The sequence below is a fragment of the Trachypithecus francoisi genome, unplaced genomic scaffold (assembly GCF_009764315.1).
Source record: "Trachypithecus francoisi isolate TF-2019V2 unplaced genomic scaffold, Tfra_2.0 Lachesis_group3, whole genome shotgun sequence".
Taxonomy (NCBI): Eukaryota; Metazoa; Chordata; class Mammalia; order Primates; family Cercopithecidae; genus Trachypithecus; species Trachypithecus francoisi.
In genome coordinates, this window is record NW_022681468.1 from 149369504 (window position 1) to 149391009 (window position 21506).

General features: G+C 50.2%; 1 protein-coding gene across 1 annotated transcript in view; it reads right to left on the bottom strand.

The window, feature by feature from the left end:
• Positions 1-10722: 10722 nt before the first annotated feature.
• Positions 10723-21506, bottom strand: part of PLA2G4D (phospholipase A2 group IVD) — a 29675-nt gene continuing 18891 nt past the window's right edge. Inside the window, exons 12-18 of the mRNA XM_033190877.1 lie at positions 15521-15638; positions 15020-15157; positions 14684-14791; positions 14361-14555; positions 13957-14123; positions 13149-13335; positions 10723-12184 (exon numbers count right to left, since the gene is read on the bottom strand). Of these exons, the coding sequence (XP_033046768.1) occupies positions 11958-12184; positions 13149-13335; positions 13957-14123; positions 14361-14555; positions 14684-14791; positions 15020-15157; positions 15521-15638 (1140 nt within the window). The 3' untranslated portion in view covers positions 10723-11957. The remainder of the gene's footprint in view (positions 12185-13148; positions 13336-13956; positions 14124-14360; positions 14556-14683; positions 14792-15019; positions 15158-15520; positions 15639-21506) is intronic.

Here is a 21506-nt window from a genome sequence, read left to right on the forward strand (position 1 = left end):
TTCCTAGAGACGGGGCGAGAAGGGGTAAGCCAGGCAGCAGGTGCTGGGGGGTGCGTGGCCAGGATACCTGGATCGCCCAGCGCAGGGTGGCGTCTGTGTGTCCTCACCAGTGCTGCATGACAGGAGCCGCGCACCGGCGCCATAGGCTTATCTATGTCTCAGCACTGACACCGTGTGGTACCGAGCAAAAGCAGGCGAGGGGTCTGCTGAAAGCCTTGGCAACGGGAGGTTGTCCCATTTCCTTTCCTCCGGACGTTATTCAACATCCCGGGGACTTTCCTGGTTATCGCTGATGGGAGAAGTCCAGGAAGGAAAGGAATGTGTCTAAGCTCAAAGGTTGAAGGCTTCAAGACTTAGAAGTCAATTTGATCAATAATGAGAAAGAATATAACCTCAAGGTGAGTTCCAGAGTAGGGAGTATGTGTCCTGACCTTGGGGACTAGTCATTGCCCCGGCCTAGACAAAGATGATGTAAAACACCTGCGTCAGGGTTGTGACATCCTCCTGACGTCGAGGAGCGCCCACCCCTTCCCGGATGATGTGGCTCGCCAGCTCACTTTCTCCGCCTCCTCTGGCCATGCCTGCTTCAGTAAGTGCCCCTGCCATCCACCCAGTTGCGTAATGGATTAGTCAAGACTCCCTCATAGGTAGGAGCCAAACTAAGCAAGCTGAAGCATAAAAAGCAATTTACTGCCTCACCTAGCTGGGCAAGAGGCCGAACTAACTCACAGGTTTGATACAAGGAAGATTCCGGGAAGTTGAGGAAGAACAGAACCTGGGATTGGCAGCAGCCAGGCCTCTTTGTCCTGCCCCTGTCTCCTCTGTCCCGCTTCGCCCATTGGCCTCACTCTCTCCTGCTGTAGATAGCCCCCCTCCACTGGTGGGGATACAGCCCCTGGCAGCCCAGGCTCAGCCACCCCAACATCAAGGGAGAAGGTTTTTCAACAGGAAACTTTATAATAGGGGAGGGCTCAGATGAGCTTGCTCAAGTTAGGTGTCTCCCCCCAACCCCAAGGCAATCCCCAGTGGCAAGGAGATGACATAGTGAGATAGGCCTGTCCCGGTCACACCTTCTCGCCTAGGGCCGCTGGGCAGGAGTCGTCAACAGAGAAGAGTGACAGGAACACTTACTTGGCAGGCACAAATCACAGGTTGCTGTGCTCCACTATACAGATGATGACACCCTCAGATTTTCTTTTCCTTAGTAAACTCTTAAAGCTAGACATATACACAGAAAACTGCATGAATGATGAGTGTGCAGTGTCTATTCACAAGAGCAAAGACATGGAACCAACCCAGGCGCCCATCAAAAGTAGGTTTTTAAAAAATGTGGTCCATATACAACATGGAATACTACACGGCCATTAAAAAGAACAAAATCGTGTCCTTAGCAGTAACATGGATAAGGCTGGAGGCTGTTATCTTAATTGAAATAACACAGAATCAGAAAACTAAATACTATGTGTTCTTACCTGTAAGTGGCAGACACAAAGATGGGAAAAATAAACACTGGGAATTCCAAAAGCAGGGAGGGAAAGAGTGGAAGAAGGGTGGAGAAACTGCCTACTGGGTATTACGTTCGCTACTTGGGTAGAGCCCAAACCTCAGTATCACGCAATATACCCATGTAACAAACCTATACATGCACCCCCAGAATCTAAAATTTGTTTTAAAAATGAAAATACTTGGCCGGGCGCGGTGGCTCAAGCCTGTAATCCCAGCACTTTGGGAGGCCGAGACGGGCGGATCATGAGGTCAGGAGTTCGAGACCATCCTGGCTAACCCGGTGAAACCCTGTCTCTACTAAAAAATACAAAAAAAGCTAGCCAGGCGAGGTGGCTGGCGCCTGTAGTCCCAGCTACTTGGGAGGCTGAGGCAGGAGAATGGCATAAACCTGGGAGGCGGAGCTTGCAGTCAGCTGAGATCCGGCCACTGCACTCCAGCCCGGGCGACAGAGCGAGACTCCGTCTCAAAAAAAAAAAAAAAAAAAAAAAAAAAAAAAAAAAAAAAGAAAATACTTATAGAAACAGCAAAACGTAAGAATGTAAGATGCCTTTAAGTTCACCTTTCAGAGATAACACTGTTTATTATTTTCTTCAAGAATCTCATTTCTATTTATTTATTTATGTGGTTTTTTTTAAGAGACAGGGTCTCATTCTGTTGCCCAGGCTGGAGTGCAGTGATGCAAGCATAGTTCACTGCAGCCTCAGACTCCTCAGTTCAAGCAATCCACCTGCTTTGGCCTCCCACAGCGCTGGAATTACAGGTTATGAGCCAGCACACCCGGCCAATAATCATTTTTATAGGCTCACGTTTAAAAAATAAAATAGTATACTGCATAAAGAAAAACGATGTACAGTTTCACGAAGTTTCCCTTTTGAATACATGTATGTAACAAGCATCCTGATTGAGAAACAGAATGTCACCAGCATCCTAGAAACCCTCCTTGGCTTCCTTTCAATCATGGTGCTCCTGTCTTCCAAAGGTAAGTGCTATCCTGATTTCTGCTAATGTAATTAGTTTGATCAATTTTGGAACTTTATACCAATGCAGCTGTTCAATATTTTATTCTTTCATGCCTTGCTTCCTACATTTAACATTATGTTTATGAAACCCATCCATACTGTGGGTAATACAGAGTGTTTGTTTTCATGGCTGCATAATATTCCATTGCATGAATACACTAAACTTTATTTGCCCATTTTACTGTTGAGGGACACCCTAGCCATGAAGAGGAAAATCCCAAGTGCCATTGGGTTGTGACAGTACTGTGAGAGACTTTACCTAGGCATTTATGTCTTTGAATTTTGCTTTGAATCATGTCCTTCTTTGAATATACGTGTAAATGCTGGCTGCTAATTAATATATAAGGTTGTTACCTGAGTTTAAAAGTGTTATTTCAGCCAAGTGCAGTGGTTCATGCTTGTAATCCTAGCACTTTGAGAGGCTGAGGCAGAAGGGTTGCTTGAGCCCAAGAGTTCGAGACCAGCCTGAGCAACATAGCAGGACTTCTATAAATAAGACCATATTTTGTGGAAAGGTTTACAGAGTGACGAGTATGTTCTGTGATCCTGGGGTCCACTACTCCAGGTAAATAATTGTCCTGGCAACACAGTCACTTGACAACACAGCCCTCTGGTGGCAGCCACCTGAACTGCACTCTTACCTCATAGAAAAGGTTAATTGCTGGTTTTCAAACCAGGCATTACAGCAAGCGTCACAACCCAAGACATAATTTATACTTAAACCAGTAATCATTTACGTGAATAAAAGTGCTCCATCTCCATGGCATTGTATCCAATCAGGTTACAAGTCCATCTCTAAAATAATGATTAAAAAATTTGAAAGAACTACCATCTATCAAGTACTTTCTGTTTCTGGTATTATACCAAACACTTCACATACAGTATTCAGCGTCATCCCTCCAGCAGTGCTGCAGAGTGGCCATCGTTGTCACCTTTTAGAGACGAGGAAGCAGAGGCTTGCAGACCTTCAGGAATCATCTCAAGGTAAATGGAGCCAGGATGGCTTCTCCCACGATCCCGGTCTCCTCTGCCCCCTGCGATTGGAGGCACCTGGCTGTTCCACGCTCACTCAAGGTTCATTCCCACAGACCAGCCCCCGCCCCGAGGACGGCTGGAGTCAGAGAAGAGCTCGGACTTTCTCCTGCAGCTCTCTGCTGGGAGGCACATAATTCTAGTTCCTCTTCCCCCGTCCATACCCACCAGGGGGACAATCTGTTTTTCCGACTAGTAGAAGCCCAAGGCATTGTCTGGGGCACACTGTACTAGCGGCTGGGGTTCACGTGGGTGTCTTCCCCATCTTTCTGTGCCCAGACAGTGTCAGGCTGGCCTGTCCTCTGTCCCTCCTTGGCTGCTCATGACCAGGTGGCAGGTAGAATAACCAACTTGCCCCACTTCTCCATTTTTGCACTGAAAATCTCCCATCTCAGGAACCCCCTTGGCTCCAAGCAAGCTGCCTTTGCCCCTCAATCTTGGGCAAGTCAGGCCCAAATTGCACCACAGATTCAGCTGTCCTAGATCCTGTGAGAGGATGAGAAACTCGTTAGGTCTCCTGGCTTATGATGCGTTGGCCAATCCAGCAAACCAGAGCTCTGTGTTGGGATTAAGGATTAACAGGGGCTTGTCCTGCCTGTGAAAACCGGCCTTGGCAGCACGTAGGGTAGCCCAGCATGTGACTTCTGCAGGCAGGTGGCCTGGATTCGGGTCCTGGCTCCACCTCCTGCTGGCTCTGTGGCTTTGAGCAGGTTATTTCACCAACCTGACCTCAGAACCCAATGCTGAGCACAGCACACACCTCACTGTGGCTATTGTGAGAATTCAGTATGAAAATGCGGGTGCTTGGAAGCATTCAGCTCACAGCTTGTGCTCCAAATGACAGCCCTCACCATTCTCTTTGTTCCTTGAGCTGTCGAATTGCCTCCCAAGTTCTGAACCTAAGACTAACTTATTTTTATTATGAAATGCTTCATAAATACAAAGGAATATATATCACACATTCATATATAAAATGTGAAGAGTAACAAAATATGTACCCATGTACTCAAACCTCCTCTCCCTCAGCTTAAAATAGAATGTTACCGACCAGGCACGGTGGTTCACACCTGTAATTCAGCAGTTTGGGAGGCCAAGGAAGGAGGATCGCTTGAGCCCAAAAGTTCAAAACCAGGCTGGGCAACATGGCGACACCCCATATCTCCAAAAAAAAAAAAATTAGCAGGTGGTGGGGGGGTGGTGTGCACCTGTGGTCCCAGCTACTTGGAAGGTTGAGGTGGGAGGATCGCTTGAGCCTGGGAGGTGGAGGTTTCAGTGAGCTGAGATCATGCTGCTGCACTCTAGCCTGGGTGACAGAGTGAGACCTTGTCTAAAATTAATAATAATAATAATAATAATATCACCAATGCTTTTGTATCCCCCTCTACTCATAACCTTCCCTGTAATGATAACTCATCTGAATTTTGTCATTTCCTCACTTGCATTTATCATTTCCTCACATTTTGTTATATGTTTACTACATATGTATGTATCGCTAATAACATTGTTATGTTTGAGATATTTGGGTCCTGATCCAAATGCAATCATACTTATTTTCTTTTTTCACTCAACATTGTGTTTTTGAGATTCATCCATGTTAATGTATGAAGCTGTAGTTCATTATTTTTCCTTGCTATACAGCATTCCACTATTTGAATGTGTGGTCATTCGTCGATCTACTCCCCTATGCAAACAGTGCCACCACAAACACTGTCATAGGTTTCCTGGTGCACGTGTGCACAAATTACTCTCTAGTATCCATCTAATCCGAGAAGTCTTCACTGATGGCTCAGTGACAACGGCCCGCCCTCTGGTTTGGTTTTCCTTGTGACCAGAATTCTGAGCCCAACACTCTCTGCTGCATTAAAATCTTTTTCTGTATTTAAAGGAGGATTCAGGATTATGAGTGACAAAAAAAACTCAAGTGATATCAGGCCAAAAAAAAAAAAAAACAAAATGGTGGGGTAGAGAGGAGAATTGTGTTCGGATGAATGATGGAGCAGTTTAGAGGGCACTGGGTGAATCTTAGCCTAAGCGCTGTCCAGATAGCCCTGTGGATCTCTCGGTCACAGGGCTCGGCCACCGCCGTTTTCCTTCCATCCTTGGACAGACTCTTCCCTCCTCGGGAACAGATAGTGGCAGTCACTTCTGCCTGCAGTGCCCAGGTCTGAGTCCAGTGGGAGGGAGCGTCTGTCTCTGCAGCTTTAAAAAAGCCTCCTGGTGTGTCACTGGTCACCTGCTCATGCCTATGCTAATCTCTGTGGCCAAAGGAATGCAGTCCATCCCTGAGTTAGGGTGCATCAGTCACCATCCTAAGCTTTCAGGCTGAGAGTGAAGTCAAGGGGATTTCTTCCCAGGGAAATAGGGGTACTGTTCCTAAAAGAAGGGTAATGACCACAGACGGCCCAAAACAGTAAGTGTCATGCAGGCTTGGTGGCTTACACCTGTAATCCCAGCATGTGGGAAGCCAAGGTGGGCAGATTGCTTGAGGCCAGGAATTTGAGATCAACCTGAGCAAAATAGTGAGATCCTGTCTCTACAAAAAATAAAATTAGCTAGGCGGGTAATGCACACCTGTAGTCCCAGGTATTCTGGAGGCTGAGGCAGGAGGATCACTTGCACCCAGGAGATCGAGGCTGCAGTGAGCTATGATCATGCCACTGCACTCCAGCCTGGACAACAGAGTAAGACTGTCTCTAACAAAAAGCAAACAAAAAGCGAGTGACCAGCGTGCCCTGGGCTTGCTGTGTGACCTTGGACAAGAGACTTCACATCCCAAGTGTCCGAGTCTTCATCATGGGTGAGCGTGGCAGAGCTGAAGGTCCCTGAGATCCCATCTGGCCTTGACCTCTGATTATGTGGGCTCTGGCTGCCCTGTAGTCCTCTTCCTTGCCACTCTTGTGCCCTTTAACATCATAGCTTGTCCAGTCCTCCAGATCTTTCCCCTATAAAGTCGAGTGCATACTTCTGGGATCACCTCCATGAGCTCATTCCTCTTGCTGACAACATGGTTTCTCAGAGGTAGCCCACAGGAGGACAGCTCCTCAAACCGCACCCTCTGCCAAGACCGGGAACCTCTCAACAGTGCCTCATCGTGCTCGCCACCACCGGTGTTTCAGGCCACAGCCTTCGGGGTCTTCTGTGGATCTCCATCTTCCTTAAGCCCCTGAACCTGCTCTCTTATGGAATTTGGGGCTTTGTTTCCTCCTCTCAGAGTTCTTGCTTGCTCACATCAATGAAGCCAGCTGCCATATTGTGACTACCCCATGGACAGGCCCATGTGGCAAGGAACTGAGGGCGGCCTCGGGACACATGGCCCGTGAGGAGCTGACCCCTGCCAGCAGCCACATATGTGAGCCTGGAGACAGATCCCTCCCAAGCTGAGCCTCGGGGTGAGGACAGCCCCGGCCAACACCTTGATTGCAGAGGGCCAGCTAAGCCATGCCTCAATTCCTGACCCACAGAAACTGAACGAGCTCCAGAAAACCATTGTCAAGCAACAGAGATAGTGGGCATCCTGATCTTGTTCCTCAGCTGTAAGGAAATGAATCTAGGAGTTCACTTCACTATTCAGGATGACAGGTTTGGTTTTTTCATCAAATGCTGTATTTGTCAATGCTCTACAGAGAAACAGAACCGAGAGAGAGAGAGAGAGAGAGAGAGAGGAGAGAGAGAGAGAGAGAGAGAGAGAAGAGAGAGAGAGAGAGAGAGAGAGAGAGAGAGAGAGAGAGGCTCAAGAGAGATTTTTTTTGTTGTTGTGTATTTTTGTTTTTGTTTTTGAGATGGAGTTTTGCTCTTGTCACCCAGGGCAGAGTGCAATGGTGCGATCTCAGCTCACTACAACCTCCACTTCCCAAGTTCAAGCAATTCTCCTGCCTCAGCCTCCTGAGCTGGGATTACAGGCACACACCACCATGCTCGGCTAATTTTTGTATTTTTAGTAGAGACGGGGTTTCACCATGTTGGCCAGGCTGGTCTCAAACTCCTGACCTCAGATGACCCATCCACATTGGCCTACCAAAGTGCTGGGATTATAAGCATGAGCCACCGCACCCAGCCAAGACATGTATTTTAAGGAATTAGCTCAACATGGTGGAGGCTTGGTGAGTCCAGAATCTGATGGCAGGCTGGCAGGCTGGAGACCGAGGGAGGAGTTGTAGTTGAGGTCCAATGGCACTCTGCCAACAGAATTCCTTCTTGCTGCAGGGAGGTCAGTCTTTGGTCTAGTAAGGCCTTCAACTGATTGGTTAAGGCCCACCCACATGGTGGAGGATAACCTACTTTACTCAAAATCCACTAATTTATTTATAATTATTATTATTGTTATAGAGACAGGGTCTCACTTTACTGCCTACCCTGGTCTTGAACTCCTAGCTTCACGCGATCCTCTTGCCTCAGCCTCCCAAAGTGCTGAGATTACTGGCATAAGCCACTGCACTCAGTCCAAAATCCAGTAATTTAAACGCTCACCTCCCTTCACAGAAGCACCTAGAATACTTTTAAATCAAATCTCTGGGCACTGGAGCACAGCCAAGTTGACACATAAAACGAACCAGCACAGTTTATGCAGATGCCCTAATTATTAACAGCTGTTCATAATTTCCGAGTTTGTGTTGAATTTTATCAAGCAATTACTTTTATATTATTGTTCTCATTTGTTTATATATTGTTTTTAAAAACTGTAAATTTTCTAATATAAAAGCATTCTTGCATAGTTGCGATAAATCCAACTCGCTGAGGAAAAGGGACTGTCTCTCAGTCCATCTTGCTCGCCGTTCCCCTGCCCACAGCCTGTGGTGAGCAGAGAGCAGAGTGCCAGCCATGTCCTGGGACTGTTGACAGATAGCCCGCTGTCTTCCTGTCTCTGGGCCGGCCCTGGGAGGGGCCCACAGGCTGCAGGAAGAGCACTGTGCAATTTACATTGATGCCTTTGTGTGGGGGCCTGACAGCTGCTGGAGTCACGGTCCTCACCCAGGTCAGCGTGGGGCTGAGAGGGCCTCCGGGTGTTCAGGTAGTCAGGGGCTGGGGTGACAGCAGCTAGTGGGGGGTGGGTGTATGAGACAGATAAACACCCACACTCACATGCCAGGTGTGGCTTTGGGCCTCAGCCCAGCCCACTCTCCTCAGCTGTCTGGCTGGCTTTTTTGGAAGTTCACCAAACGGAAAAGGTCTCTTTTTTTTCTACTGTGCTGGCTCGCTCTCCAGAGTGCCTGCAGTTGGCCAGCCCTGAGGTTGGGAGCACAGTCCTCCAGACCACTACATCTTCCTGGACATCTGACCTCTGCAGCTGAGGTTACCAAACTGTCCTGTCCGAGGGAACAGTCCCCACAAGACTGCCCCCACTTCAGCCACCAGCCTCAAGTTCAGAGTCCCCAAGGCCACCTTCACTTCAGACCAGCTGGCTACAAAAATTGGGGGTGCTTACAAGCACCTTCAACTTCAGTCATTTTCTAGGGTGACTCACAGAACTCAGGAAAGCACTAAACTTATGATTATAGTTTTATGATCATGAAAAGATACAAATGAAAATCAGCCAAAGGAAGAAACACTTAGGGCAGAATCCGGGAGGGGTCCAGTCACAAGCTTCCAGGGAGGCGTCCTCTCCCTTTGGGGTTCTGGACAGTGTTGCCTCCTCTGGGCCACAATGTGTGAGGACACACACAGGGCGTTGTCCACAAAGTAAGTCTACCTGAGCCTTTGGTGCTCAGAGGCTTTACTGAGGCTTGATCAGATGCTGCCTGTGTGATGGACCTTTAGTCTCCAAAGCCCCCCAGCAAACAAAGACACTCCTGCCAGACAGGACATTCCAGGACCCACAGGTCACCTCCCACTAGCCAAGGGCAGAGGCTGGACCTCTCTTTGGGCGAGGTTAATTCTAAACTATGAATAGGGCATGTTACAAAGTCAGTGACCAAAGACGCAGAGTGGTGTGGCTGTCAGAAGCTCCAGTCCTGGATTCGCCACCTTTGAGGTTAGCAAGTTACTTAATCCCTGTGGACGCCTACCGGCCAGAGGCCGTCAAGAATAGTCCCGCAGTCAAGCAAATTTGAGTTAATTGGTACCCACTGCACTAAGAAGACTGCACACTAGGGGGCAGCGCAGAGTCTCAGTAAGTGTGTGTTGTGGGGGTGAGGGGGTGCTTACTGAAGGATTTGGGCGTTTGTAGGGGTGATGTTAGGAAATGTTCAAGGAAGCAAAGTGTTGCTCTAGATTGGGTGCTGTCGGGGAGTGGGGTGAGTCTACAATTGGGGATCTTCACAATTTGTATCCAGGAGGTGGAAGAACAGGGGAGGTACGAAAAGCCTGGCCGGGAAACAGCAGTCTCAGGTGAAACAGGAGAGGGCACTGTTTGGCCATTTTTGTGGTTTCACGGTGACCTCGTTTTTTTGTCCATACTCAGGCACATTTATGGAATGGCCTTGATTCTGTCCTGCTGCATCATCGGGGCACGGTGACCTTGCCTGACGCGGGTGCTCTGTGAAGTTTGTGTGCATCAGGCAGACACCAGGGCCCAGCAGACGAGTCACGGGATGCTTTGTTCTGTTCCTTTCCCACCCCTGAGTTTCAGTATTGATAACATGGAGACGGTAATTCTACCTAACACATTAGGCAGCTGTGAGAATTAAGGGGAATAATATAAAATGCCCAGCATAAAATATAACACAACAGCCAGTCAATTCTCATATCATTGTTTAAAAAAATCAAAGCCTGTGATAAAATGGAAAAAGTGAAGAATCAAAATAAAGCCAAATGCAGAAGAGGTACAGGGAAGGAAGCTGAGAGAGGACATCAGATGAGGGCAGTCCCTGAGCCAAGATCTGTCCCGAAGCTCCCACTGCAACCCACACCTGGGGCCAGGTGTGTGTGTGTGTGTGTGTATGTGTGGTGTGTGTGTGTGTGAGCGCACGCGCACATGCACGTGCACGCACCCTTGCATGAGGGAGGTAAGAAATGTGCCAGCAGCTGGCTGTTGTGGCTCATGCCTGTAATCCCAGCACTTTGGGAGGCTGAGGCAAGAGGACTGCTTGAGTTCACGAGTTCAAGACCAGCCTGGGCAACTTGGTGAGACCTCCTCTCTACAAAAAAAATTTTTCAAATTTAGCCAAGTATGGTGTTACATGCCTGTAGTCCCAGCTACTTGGGAGGCTGAAGTGGAAGGATCACTTGAGCCCAGGAAGTTGAGGATGCAGTGAGCCATGATTGCACCATTGAACTCAGCCTGGGTGACAGAGTATGATGAGATTCTATCTCAAAAAAAAAAAAAAAAAGGGTTTATATACCATAATCAAATGGAAACTGCCCTAGGAATGCAAAGTTGGTTTAATATCCAAAAACCAATTAATGCAATAGAGTACATTAATAAAATACAGGACAAAACCACATGATCATGCCCATAGACACAGAAAAATCAGTTGACAAAACCTAACACCTTTTCATCATAAAACACTCAATAAACTAGAAATAAAAGAGAACTTTCCCAACCTGATAAAGGATGTCTAAGAAAAACCCACAGTTAAAATCACACTAAATGGTGAGAGACGTATGCTCTCCTCTCAATGTCAGGAACAAGACAAGATGTCTGCTCTTGAAACGTGTATTCATCATTGTACTGGTCAGGGCAATTGGGAAAAATAAATAAAAGGCATTCGGATCAGAAAGGAAGAAGCAAAACCATCTCTATTTGAAGATGGCATGATCTCTCTACAGAAAATTCTAAGAAATCTGCAAAAGTATTAGAGCCGGTAAACAACTTCAGCAAGATTGCGGAATACAAGATCAACATTTAAAAATCCATTGTATTTCTACAAAATAGCAATGAATAATCTAAAATGAAATTAAGAAAATAACTCCACTTATAAACAAGAATAGAATATTTAGGAATAAATTTAAATAAGTACAAGACTTGTATACTGAAAGCAGGAGGAGAAAGAGGAGAAGGACGAGGAGAGGAGGAGGAGCAGGAAGAAGACATGGAGGCAATGTGTTCAGGATGTCTTGTGATTCCTGAGGCCTGAAGCCACCTGTCAGGTCAGGCATCCCCTATCCTTCCTCTCCCTACTCCTGATCTGCCGCCTCCGGCTTGCACCTCAAATCTATTCTTCTCAGGCATGGAAGTCATTGTGGTGTAAAAGTCTGCCTGGTTGGACCAGCTGTTCCACACACTGGCCTGGCGAAGTTATTTTCAACTCCTCTCAAGCCAGCCATGAACGTAAGGGAGAAATCTGCACTGGATGCAGTTCCCTCTGGGCAGTGAGACCAGCTGCAGAGGACACCCAGGCCTGGGAGCGCCCAGAACTCCAGCCGGGAAGGCCTGTGGCTGAGCCCAGCTGCAGATCAGGTTATGCCCGCAGGCCCTGGAGGGTCAGATTGTGGCCCTCAGGGTCCTGGGGGCTCTGAGCAACCTCAGGTCTGTGCCCCTGGAGGCCTCGCCTCTAGAGCCCGGTGCTTCAGTGCGGTCCTCAGGGCCTGCAGGATGGCACCCTGGCTGGTCTGCACGTTGTAGTTGCTGAGCCGTAGCAGGCGCTCGAAGTCTTCCTCCTTGTAGGTCATGTTGGACAGGGCGTACGGGGAGGTAGCCCCAGTGAGATTCACTTGGCCAGCCTGGAGCTCTGTGGGGCTGCGCTGGACACCTGCCCAGGGGTGAGGGGGTGTCAGGAGCAGAACGCCGGGGTCTCCACAGCCTGGCAGCAGCGCCCAGGGAGGGCTGCCCCCACTGGAGGAGCCCCTGCTTTCCTCCCAGCTCTCTGTGTCCTTTGCCCAGGGATGTAAGTGTGGGCTGCAGGGTGCTCTTTGGAAGCATACTATCTGGTGGTAGAAAATACAATTTCATATTTCGTTGCCTTGCAGCGTGACACTCCTTAGGCTATTCTGGCAGCCCCACATGTCTGTACATTGCTTCGAGGCAAGGTGGAAACAGCCAGAAGAGGGAAGTCAACTGGGTTTGTGAACGGATTCTTAGAACTCACAGTGGAAACAAGGAGGCAGCAAGAACTTGCTGAGAGATGAAGGTTCTTTAGAATTCTCAGCTGTAGGCTGAGCATGTTCAGAGGAAAGCTGGGAGATCTAGAAAGACGGTGGGAACCGGAAAGCTGGGAATATCGCACAAAGATGGCAATGAGTTTTTCCCACCAGAAGGAAATAAAATTCTGACCAGTTGGTGAGAAGAGAGGATAGGAAGGAATGCGATGGGGGTTTAAATTTCGGGAGCCCCTGAGGAGAGGCCCATCTCCCTGAGAAGGCGCCCAGCCTGCGCTGGGGAAGGATGATGGAGAGGCCAACTGAGTCCCCCACAGAGCAGGAAAGCAGAGGAGCCCCGGGCAGCTGGGGGTGCTAAGGCAGGTGGAAGGCCACAGGAGCCCGGCGTCATGACGAAGGGGACCACTGCATAGCGACCCTGCAAACAGAGGGCCTGCAGGGATGTGGGCATCAGCAAGGAGGCCAGGGTGGGCTCTAAGGTCGGGGTGGGCCTGGATGGGCCTATCCTGAAGCGTTCTCCTGGCAGACTCACTTCCCTCCCCTCCGCTGGGCAGCGGGGACCCAGGGCAGGCCTCTGAGGGGCCAGGCAGCCTGGGTGCTTGGGAGGGGATGCCTCACCGGGGGCTGAGTGGTCCTTGAAGGAGGCATTGACCAGCGGGAAATGCAGCAGGATCGGGGCCTCGGGGCAGGTGGGGTCTGAGAAGAGGTGGCACTCCCTTGGCTGCTGGTGGTCCTGAGGGCTGGGTTCCACCCGGGGGAAGGGCAGCCCCCGGGTCCGGCAGTACAGCTCTGTCTGCTGCAGCGCCTGGTGGGGAGAAGGTGGCCCGGAGAGAACCAGCCCGGCCCAGGTCAGTGCTGGGCCAGTTCCAGCACACACCAGCTGCCCCAGTGTCAAGACAACAGCCTGGCTCTGTCCTGTTTGTGGTCAGGCCAAGCTGCAGAGTGACTCGGAGGGAGACCCAGGGGGAGTCCAAGGACTCTGGTGGTCTGCAATGTTGCTTGGTTGAAATCTCTAGGTGGGGTATAGACCTACCTCCAGCCCCCCAAACCCCAACTCTGGATTGCTATTGCTGGATTGTTCAAATCCCAGAGCCGAGAGGGGACCTGCATTTGCACGGCATCTCAGGGGAGGTCTGGGGGATGGACATGGAGATGCCAGGGTCTCCTCTCAACTCTGTCCAGCTGTTCTTTGGAGTAGATGTGGGGAAGTCCCTCTCTGTTCACCTGGCCTGGGAGCCCAAGGCCCCTGCACCACCATAGCCCTTCCCACCTGAGGACCCTGGCAGGAGCCAGCAGATCAAGGCCTGACACCCCTCCTTCCCTTCGGGACCCGGGCGGTGTGGGGCAGTAGGTCAGTGGCCCTGCTGTTCGCCTCTGGAGCTTGGCCTGGCAGGGCAGAGGGATTCCCCTGGGGTGACCAGGGTACCTCAAAGGGTGCAGATAGAGAGTAGTCGAAGGAGAGGATGAGGTCCAGCCTGCGGCCCGGCCGGAACATGGAGGGACAGCTGGTGTTGATGAAGTAGCCAGCGTCCACCAGGCAGAGCTGGGGCTCCTGGGGAGTCAGCTGGCTGGGCATGGAGTCAAGCTGGCAGTCTGGTGGGAATTGCAGGATGGTCAGAGGCCACCACCCTGCCACAGGTCATCCATGTCCCCTTCTCTCCTCTGGGTCACTCCCTGAATGCCACTAGTCCTTCCCCAGACCTTCCAAGGGGATCTTCTCCAGGCCATACCCCAGAAATGGATGCTGACCTCCTAGGCCTCGGCCAGTCCCTGCCACACCACCCAGAGGCCCAACCTTGTGACCTAAGGACCCCTGGCCGCGGCCCTGACCTGCCCAGGTGGAGAAGCCTTTGTGGCTGCAGTAGTCCTGGTGCAGCTGGAGGCCCTGGAGGAAGTTGGGGCTGCACTGGTGGAGGGGCCTGCCGGTCAGGAAGCCTTTAAATGCCTGGGCCAGCGCGGTGCCCGGCTGCAGCCACGAGGCCTCCAGGCACGAGGAGGTCTCCAAGGAGGTCAGGGGCTCCTTCTCTGAAGCCAGAGAAACAGACGTTGGTCCCTTCTTCCCCTCCCTTCTTCCCCTCAGACACCGCACACCGCAAGCAGAGTCTGAGGGAACAGCATCATCCCAGGCCCCTCAGCACCCCCACCCTTCCCACCTAAGCTCCTGGTCTTGTCCTTGATGTGCTGTTTCCAGGACTCCCCAGAGCTGGTGAGGTCATACCAGGCGTCCAGCAGGTTCAGGGAGAAAATGTTGCTCCAGATGGCTGAGGGAACCCCAAGAGAGGTCAGCCTCAGGCCCCAGCCAGCGGCCCCACCCTCGGGTGCTGATGGAAAATGGGGGTGGGGAGAAGGCTGCCCCTACCATGTACCGCCCCCCGCCACCTACCCCTCCCCCTCGTCCTGAGGTTCTGCCCCACCTGAGCTACAGGATCCATGTCCATTCAGACGCCTGGCCCAGGGCTGCCCAGGGCCTTCAGAGCCACCACTCTCACCTTCCAGAAAGCAGATCCGGGGCTCCGGGATCCTCCTCATCAGCCGTCCCATGAAGAACTTGGAGCCGAAGAGCTCAGGAGGGACGAAGGCTCCGTACTTCAGGAACCCGACCTCATAGGGGGAGAACTCAACCCACTCTAATGGGGTGGGAGGGAGAGGCAGGAGTGCGAGGGGAGTGGATTACGGAAGCCCCAGCTCTGGCCAAAGATACTGCCCCTGCCCCCAGCAGGCCCGAGCCCCGCTGTGCCTGGCGCCAATGCAGCAGACGTGAGGAACGTGCACTCCTGGGCTGACCACACCCTTCCCAGCCCTTGGTCCACACCCTCAAGCACTCCCCACTCCCAAGCACAGAGAGTGGCCCTGAGTCCCTCAGCACCACCGCCCTTACGGAAGGTTGGGCAATCTGTGCGGAGCTTCCAGCATGAATTCTCTGGGGACTCTTGGGGTGCAGAGGATTTGGAGGGTGGAGTATGAGGAAGGGGGAGTGGGTAGAACTGTACCCTTGAAGTCCAGCGTCTCCAGATTGTTCTCTTTGACATTGAGGCTCAAGTAGAGGGGCAGAGGGTTCTGACCCCGTTCCAGGGCGGCTCTCTGTCCTGACAGCTTCTGATCCATCACCTGGGGCCAGAGGGCATCAGGGCCTAAGTAAGGCTGGGAGTGTCCTGGAGGCAGCGGCTCCGCCAGGATGGGGGCAGGATGGGGGACCAGGCTGGGGGTGAGGAGGCATCTCCTCCCGTGGGATCTGGGGACCATATGTGGGTCAGTTCCCACTCATGCCCCCGTGTTCCGACCCGCCCTAGATGCAGGGTCGCTGGACAGAGCATGCAGGCTGTGTACTGTCCATCTCCAGCGAGGGCCATTCACAGGGACTACAATGCCAGCAGTGCTTCCGGGCCCATCTTCGTGGGTTTAAGGGTGAAGGGGGTGTGGATACTGACACACAGACACAAGGACACATGCACATATACACGTATTGCTTTGCAGAAAGGACATAGCAATGCCCTTTTAGCATATACTGAAGCCTATGCAAGGGATGGATCGCCCCCTCTTCTAGGTTCTCCTTAATGCAGCTCAAGTTTCAGCCCCTCCTGAATGCTTTCCTTACATCCTTGCCTCCCCTCATTGTCCCTCTTATTTCTGGATTTGCACAACATGAGGTTGTACCCCGTTGTTTATTCTTGCCTTCTGTTCTTAATTTCCTCTTCAATAGAGCTCCAAGCTCTGTCTTTGTTTTATCTTATTTTGAGATAGGGTCTCACTCTCTCACCCAGGCTGGAGTGCAGTGGTGCAATCTTGGCTCCCTGCAACCTCAAGTGATCCTCCCACCTCAGCCTCCTGAGTAGAGTAGCTGGTACTACAAGTTACATTTGGCTAATTTTTGTATTTTTTGTAGAGATGGAGTTACACCATGTTGCCCAGGCTGGTCTCAAATTCCCGAGCTCAAGCAATCCATCTGCCTTGGCCTCCCAAAGTGCTGGGATTACAGGCGTGAGGCACCATCCGTGGCCCAAGTTCCTTGATGGCAACGACTATAGCTTGCCTTTTGGGGGAGCCTCCACAAAGCCTCCCTGAATTGTAGGGGAACAGAAAGACCTCATTCTATGCTGAACTAGAGTTGCAAATGGAGCTCTTCCCAAGCACCAGCAAGGCTAATGGTGCTGCGTGCCGGGAGCACCACCTTGGGAAGGATTCTGCCACCAGAGCTGAGGTTGATGCCTTCAGCCCTGGGCTGTTTCTACTGGGCAGTACATGCACCACGAAAATGTCATCCTTCCTTTGGGCTCTCCAAGCTGAAGAGTGTCTATTTCTAGAGGCTCCCAACCTGCCCCAGCAGCCCTTACCATCAGATTGACTCAGTGAATGTGTACATGTGAGAGCATGTGAAGCATGCGGACCTCTGGGTCTCCACTGCGAATCAGCCTGTCAGAAGTCACTTTGGAGTTTGCCTTTTAAAATCCCGCAGATTGGCCGGGCACGGTGGCTCAAGCCTGTAATCCTAGCACTTTGGGAGGCCGAGACGGGCAGATCACGAGGTCAGAAGATCGAGACCATCCTGGCTAACACGGTGAAACCCCGTCTCTACGAAAAAAAAAAAAAATACAAAAAAAAACACAAAAAACTAGCTGGGCGAGGTGGCGGGCGCCTGTAGTCCCAGCTACTCGGGAGGCTGAGGCAGGAGAATGGCGTAAACCTGGGAGGCAGAGCTTGCAGTGAGCTGAGATCCAGCCACTGCACTCCAGCCTGGGCAACAGAGCGAGACTCCGTCTCAAAAAAAATAAATAAATAAAAAATAAAAACCCGCAGATGATCCTGATGCCCAGCAAGGTGTGAGGGTTCCTACCCAGCCTACTCAAGGAGGATCCCTCTCCCACATCCATGGCAAAACCCAACACACCCAGTGTGTGTGTCCTCCTCGCTGGCAGCTCATCTGTCCCTGACGAGAACACTCATGTGTCAACCAGTCGTTTTTCCACCCCATTCTTCAACGGTCCCCAGTATGAGTTATAGGGAATTTGCAGGAAATCTCTAAACAGGGCTCAATCCCCTGCCATGGATGGTGGTGGTGGATGGACAAGTCAGTCCTCAGGTACAAATGTGTGTACGTGATCCCTTCTCAAAATCTTTTCATTTAGAAACTCTGTTGCTCTTTTGATACATATGATGAGGGAAAATGTGTCCTTTTACTACAGTTGCACAATTTATGCCCTAGGGAAAGTTCTGGAAAAAGATCAGCACACCCCTGCATCTACTGAAACAGCACCCACCCAGTATATCTAATGGCTCACCAGTAAGCTGCAGTAGGACTCTCAGTCTCTAACCCCCCAGTTTCCAAGCGAGTAACCCCAACCCTGCAGAACACCGTTCTGATGATTCGAGGGTCCCATGGGAAACACTGGAGCTTGGTGCAGTACTGGCAATGCAGACTAAAGGGAAGGCAAGTGTGTCAGCTCTTAACTCAGGAAAGGATAAGAGAACCACTCTGAGTTTCTTCTTGAGGAATGATGAGCAGTTTCTAAGCAGTTCAGTACTTGCCAGCAAAAGACTGAAGAAAAAAGTTTCAAAGAGATGAAAGTTTGAGAAGCACTGATTATAGCTAGTGTATTTTATGAGTGGGTTTTTATAAAAACTTAATCATTAGGCCGGGCAAGGTGGCTCAAGCCTGTAATCCCAGCACTTTGGGAGGCCGAGACGGGCTGATCACGAGGTCAGGAGATCGAGACCATCCTGGCAGACAAGGTGAAACCCCGTCTCTACTAAAAAATACAAAAAAACTAGCCGGGCGAGGTGGCGGGCGCCTGTAGTCCCAGCTACTCGGGAGGCTGAGGCAGGAGAATGGCGTGTGAACCCTGGAGGCGGAGCTTGCAGTGAGCCGAGATCGCGCCACTGCACTCCAGCCTGGGCGACAGAGCCAGACTCCGTCTCAAAAAAAAAAAAAAAAAACTTAATCATTATTAAAGATGTATGTAGGCGGCCGGGCGCGGTGGCTCAAGCCTGTAATCCCAGCACTTTAGGAGGCCGAGACGGGCGGATCACGAGGTCAGGAGATCGAGACCATCCTGGCTAATACTGTGAAACCCCGTCTCTACTAAAAAATACAAAAAACTAGCCGGGCGAGCTGGCGGGCGCCTGTAATCCCAGCTACTGGGGAGGCTGAGGCAGGAGAATGGCGTGAACCCGGGAGGCGGAGCTTGCAGTGAGCCGAGATCCGGCCACTGCACTCCAGCCCGGGCGACAGAGTGAGACTCCGTCTCAAAAAAAAAAAAAAAAAAAAGAAAGATGTATGTAGGCTAATAAAGTCATTCTGAGCAAAGTTTCAGGGTATGATATTCATTAATATTAATGAAATTGTGATTTGTCATAAATGGAGTTATATTTTCTGACATTGTAAAGTGACTTTTGGTACTTTAGATTATTACATTATAGAGGTAATAAATACCTGTTTTTATCTAACATCTATAAAAAATTAGAAATAGACACTAAAATTGCCTGAATAAAATATTATTTTATAAAGTCTACAATGAATGTTAGCTTTAAGAGGTAAGGTATGATAAACAGAAGAAAAAAATAATAAATTGAAAACCTTTCCTATTGGGGCAAAATTTTAAAAATAGCATAGGTGCTTCTTTTGAGACAGAGTCTCACTCTAAAGCCCAGGCTGGAATGCAGTGGCATGATTACAGCTCACTGCAGCCTCAACCTCCCATGTTCAAGCGATCCTCCCGCATTAGCCTCCTAAGTGGCTGGGACTATAGGTGTGTGCCACCACGCCCAGCTAATTTTTAAATTTTTTGTAGAGACGGGGTCTCACTATGTTGTTCAGGTTCATTTTTAAGAATATATAGGTATCTAATAATACCACAAGCATTTCTATTTTTGTGAACAATTAAAAAATTGTCTTCTAAAAATGTCTATAAAGCTTACACACAAAACCATGCATTAAGTCATTACTGGAGGATCCAATGGTAATTAAATAAAAGTCTGCTGTATAGCCTAGAATCAAACTGCATTTTCTAGCACCTTGTAAACGGAACTGTTAAAACAAGCTTCTCGGAGGGCGGAGCAAGATGGCCGAATAGGAACAGCTCCAGTCTCCAACTCCCAGCGCGAGCGACACAGAAGACCGGTGATTTCTGCATTTTCAACTGAGGTACTGGGGTCATCTCTCTAGGGAGTGCCGGACAATCGGTGCTGGTCAGCTGCTGCAGCCTGACCAGCGTGAGCTGAAGCAGGGCGAGGCATCGCCTCACCTGGAAGCGCAAGGGGGAAGGAAATCCCTTTTCCTAGCCAGGGGAACTGAGACACACACCACCTGGAAAATCGGGTAACTCCCACCCCAATACTGCGCTTTAAGGAAACAGGCACACCAGGAGAATATATCCCACACCTGGCCGGGAGGGTCCCACGCCCACGGAGCCTCCCTCACTGCTAACACAGCCGTCTGCGGCGATCTATCCGCAAGGCAGCAGCGAGGCTGGGGGAGGGGCGCCCGCCATTGCTGAGGCTTAAGTAGGTAAACAAAGCCGCTGGGAAGCTCGAACTGGGTGGAGCTCACAGCAGCTCAAGGAAGCCTGCCTGTCTCTGTAGACTCTACCGCTGCGGACAGCGCACAGGTGCAGTCCATTAGGGGAAAGAGCGGGGCCGCTGCAGACCCGAACGACTCTGTCTGACAGCTTTGGGGAGAGCCGTGGATCTCCTAACGCGGAGGTGAGATCTGAGAACGGACAGACTGCCTGCTCAGGTGGGTCCCTGACCCCTGAGTAGCCTAGCTGGGAGACATCCCCCACTAGGGGCAGTCTGATACCCCACACCTCACAGGGTGGCGTCACCCCTGAGAGGAAACTTCCAAAGAAAGAATCAGACAGGTACACTCGCTGTTCAGCAATATTCTATCTTCGGCAACCTCTGCTGCTGATACCCAGGCAAACAGGGTCTGGAGTGGACCTCAAGCAATCTCTAACAGACCAACAGACAGTCCTTCTGACTGTCAGACGGAAAACTATCAAACAGGAAGGACACCTATACCAAAACCCCATCAGTACGTCACCATCATCAAAGTCCAGAGACAGATAAAACCACAAAGATGGGGAAGAAGCAGGGCAGAAAAGCTGGAAATTCAAAAAATAAGAGCGCATCTCCCCCTGCAAAGGAGCGCAGCCCATCGCCAGCAACGGATCAAAGCTGGTCAGAGAATGACTTTGACGAGATGAGAGAAGAAGGCTTCAGTCCATCAAACCTCTCAGAGCTAAAGGAGGAATTACGTACCCAGCGCAAAGAAACTAAAAATCTTGAAAAAAAAGTGGAAGAATTGACAGCTAGACTAATTAATGCAGAGAAGATCATAAACGAAATGACAGAGATGAAAACCATGACACGAGAAATACGTGACAAATGCACAAGCTTCGGTAACCGACTCGATCAACTGGAGGAAAGAGTATCAGCGATTGAGGATCAAATGAATGAAATGAAGCGAGAAGAGAAACCAAAAGAAAAAAGAAGAAAAAGAAATGAACAAAGCCTGCAAGAAGTATGGGATTATGTAAAAAGACCAAATCTACGTCTGATTGGGGTGCCTGAAAGTGAGGGGGAAAATGGAACCAAGTTGGAAAACACTCTTCAGGATATCATCCAGGAGAACTTCCCCAACCTAGTAGGGCAGGCCAACATTCAAATTCAGGAAATACAGAGAACGCCACAAAGATACTCCTCCAGAAGAGCAACTCCAAGACACATAATTGCCAGATTCACCAAAGTTGAAATGAAGGAAAAAATCTTAAGGGCAGCCAGAGAGAAGGTCGGGTTACCCACAAAGGGAAGCCCATCAGAATAACAGCAGACCTCTCGGCAGAAACTCTACAAGCCAGAGAGAGTGGGGGCCAATATTCAACGTTCTTAAAGAAAAGAATTTTCAACCGAGAATTTCATATCCAGCCAAACTAAGCTTCATCAGTGAAGGAGAAATAAAATCCTTTACAGATAAGCAAATGC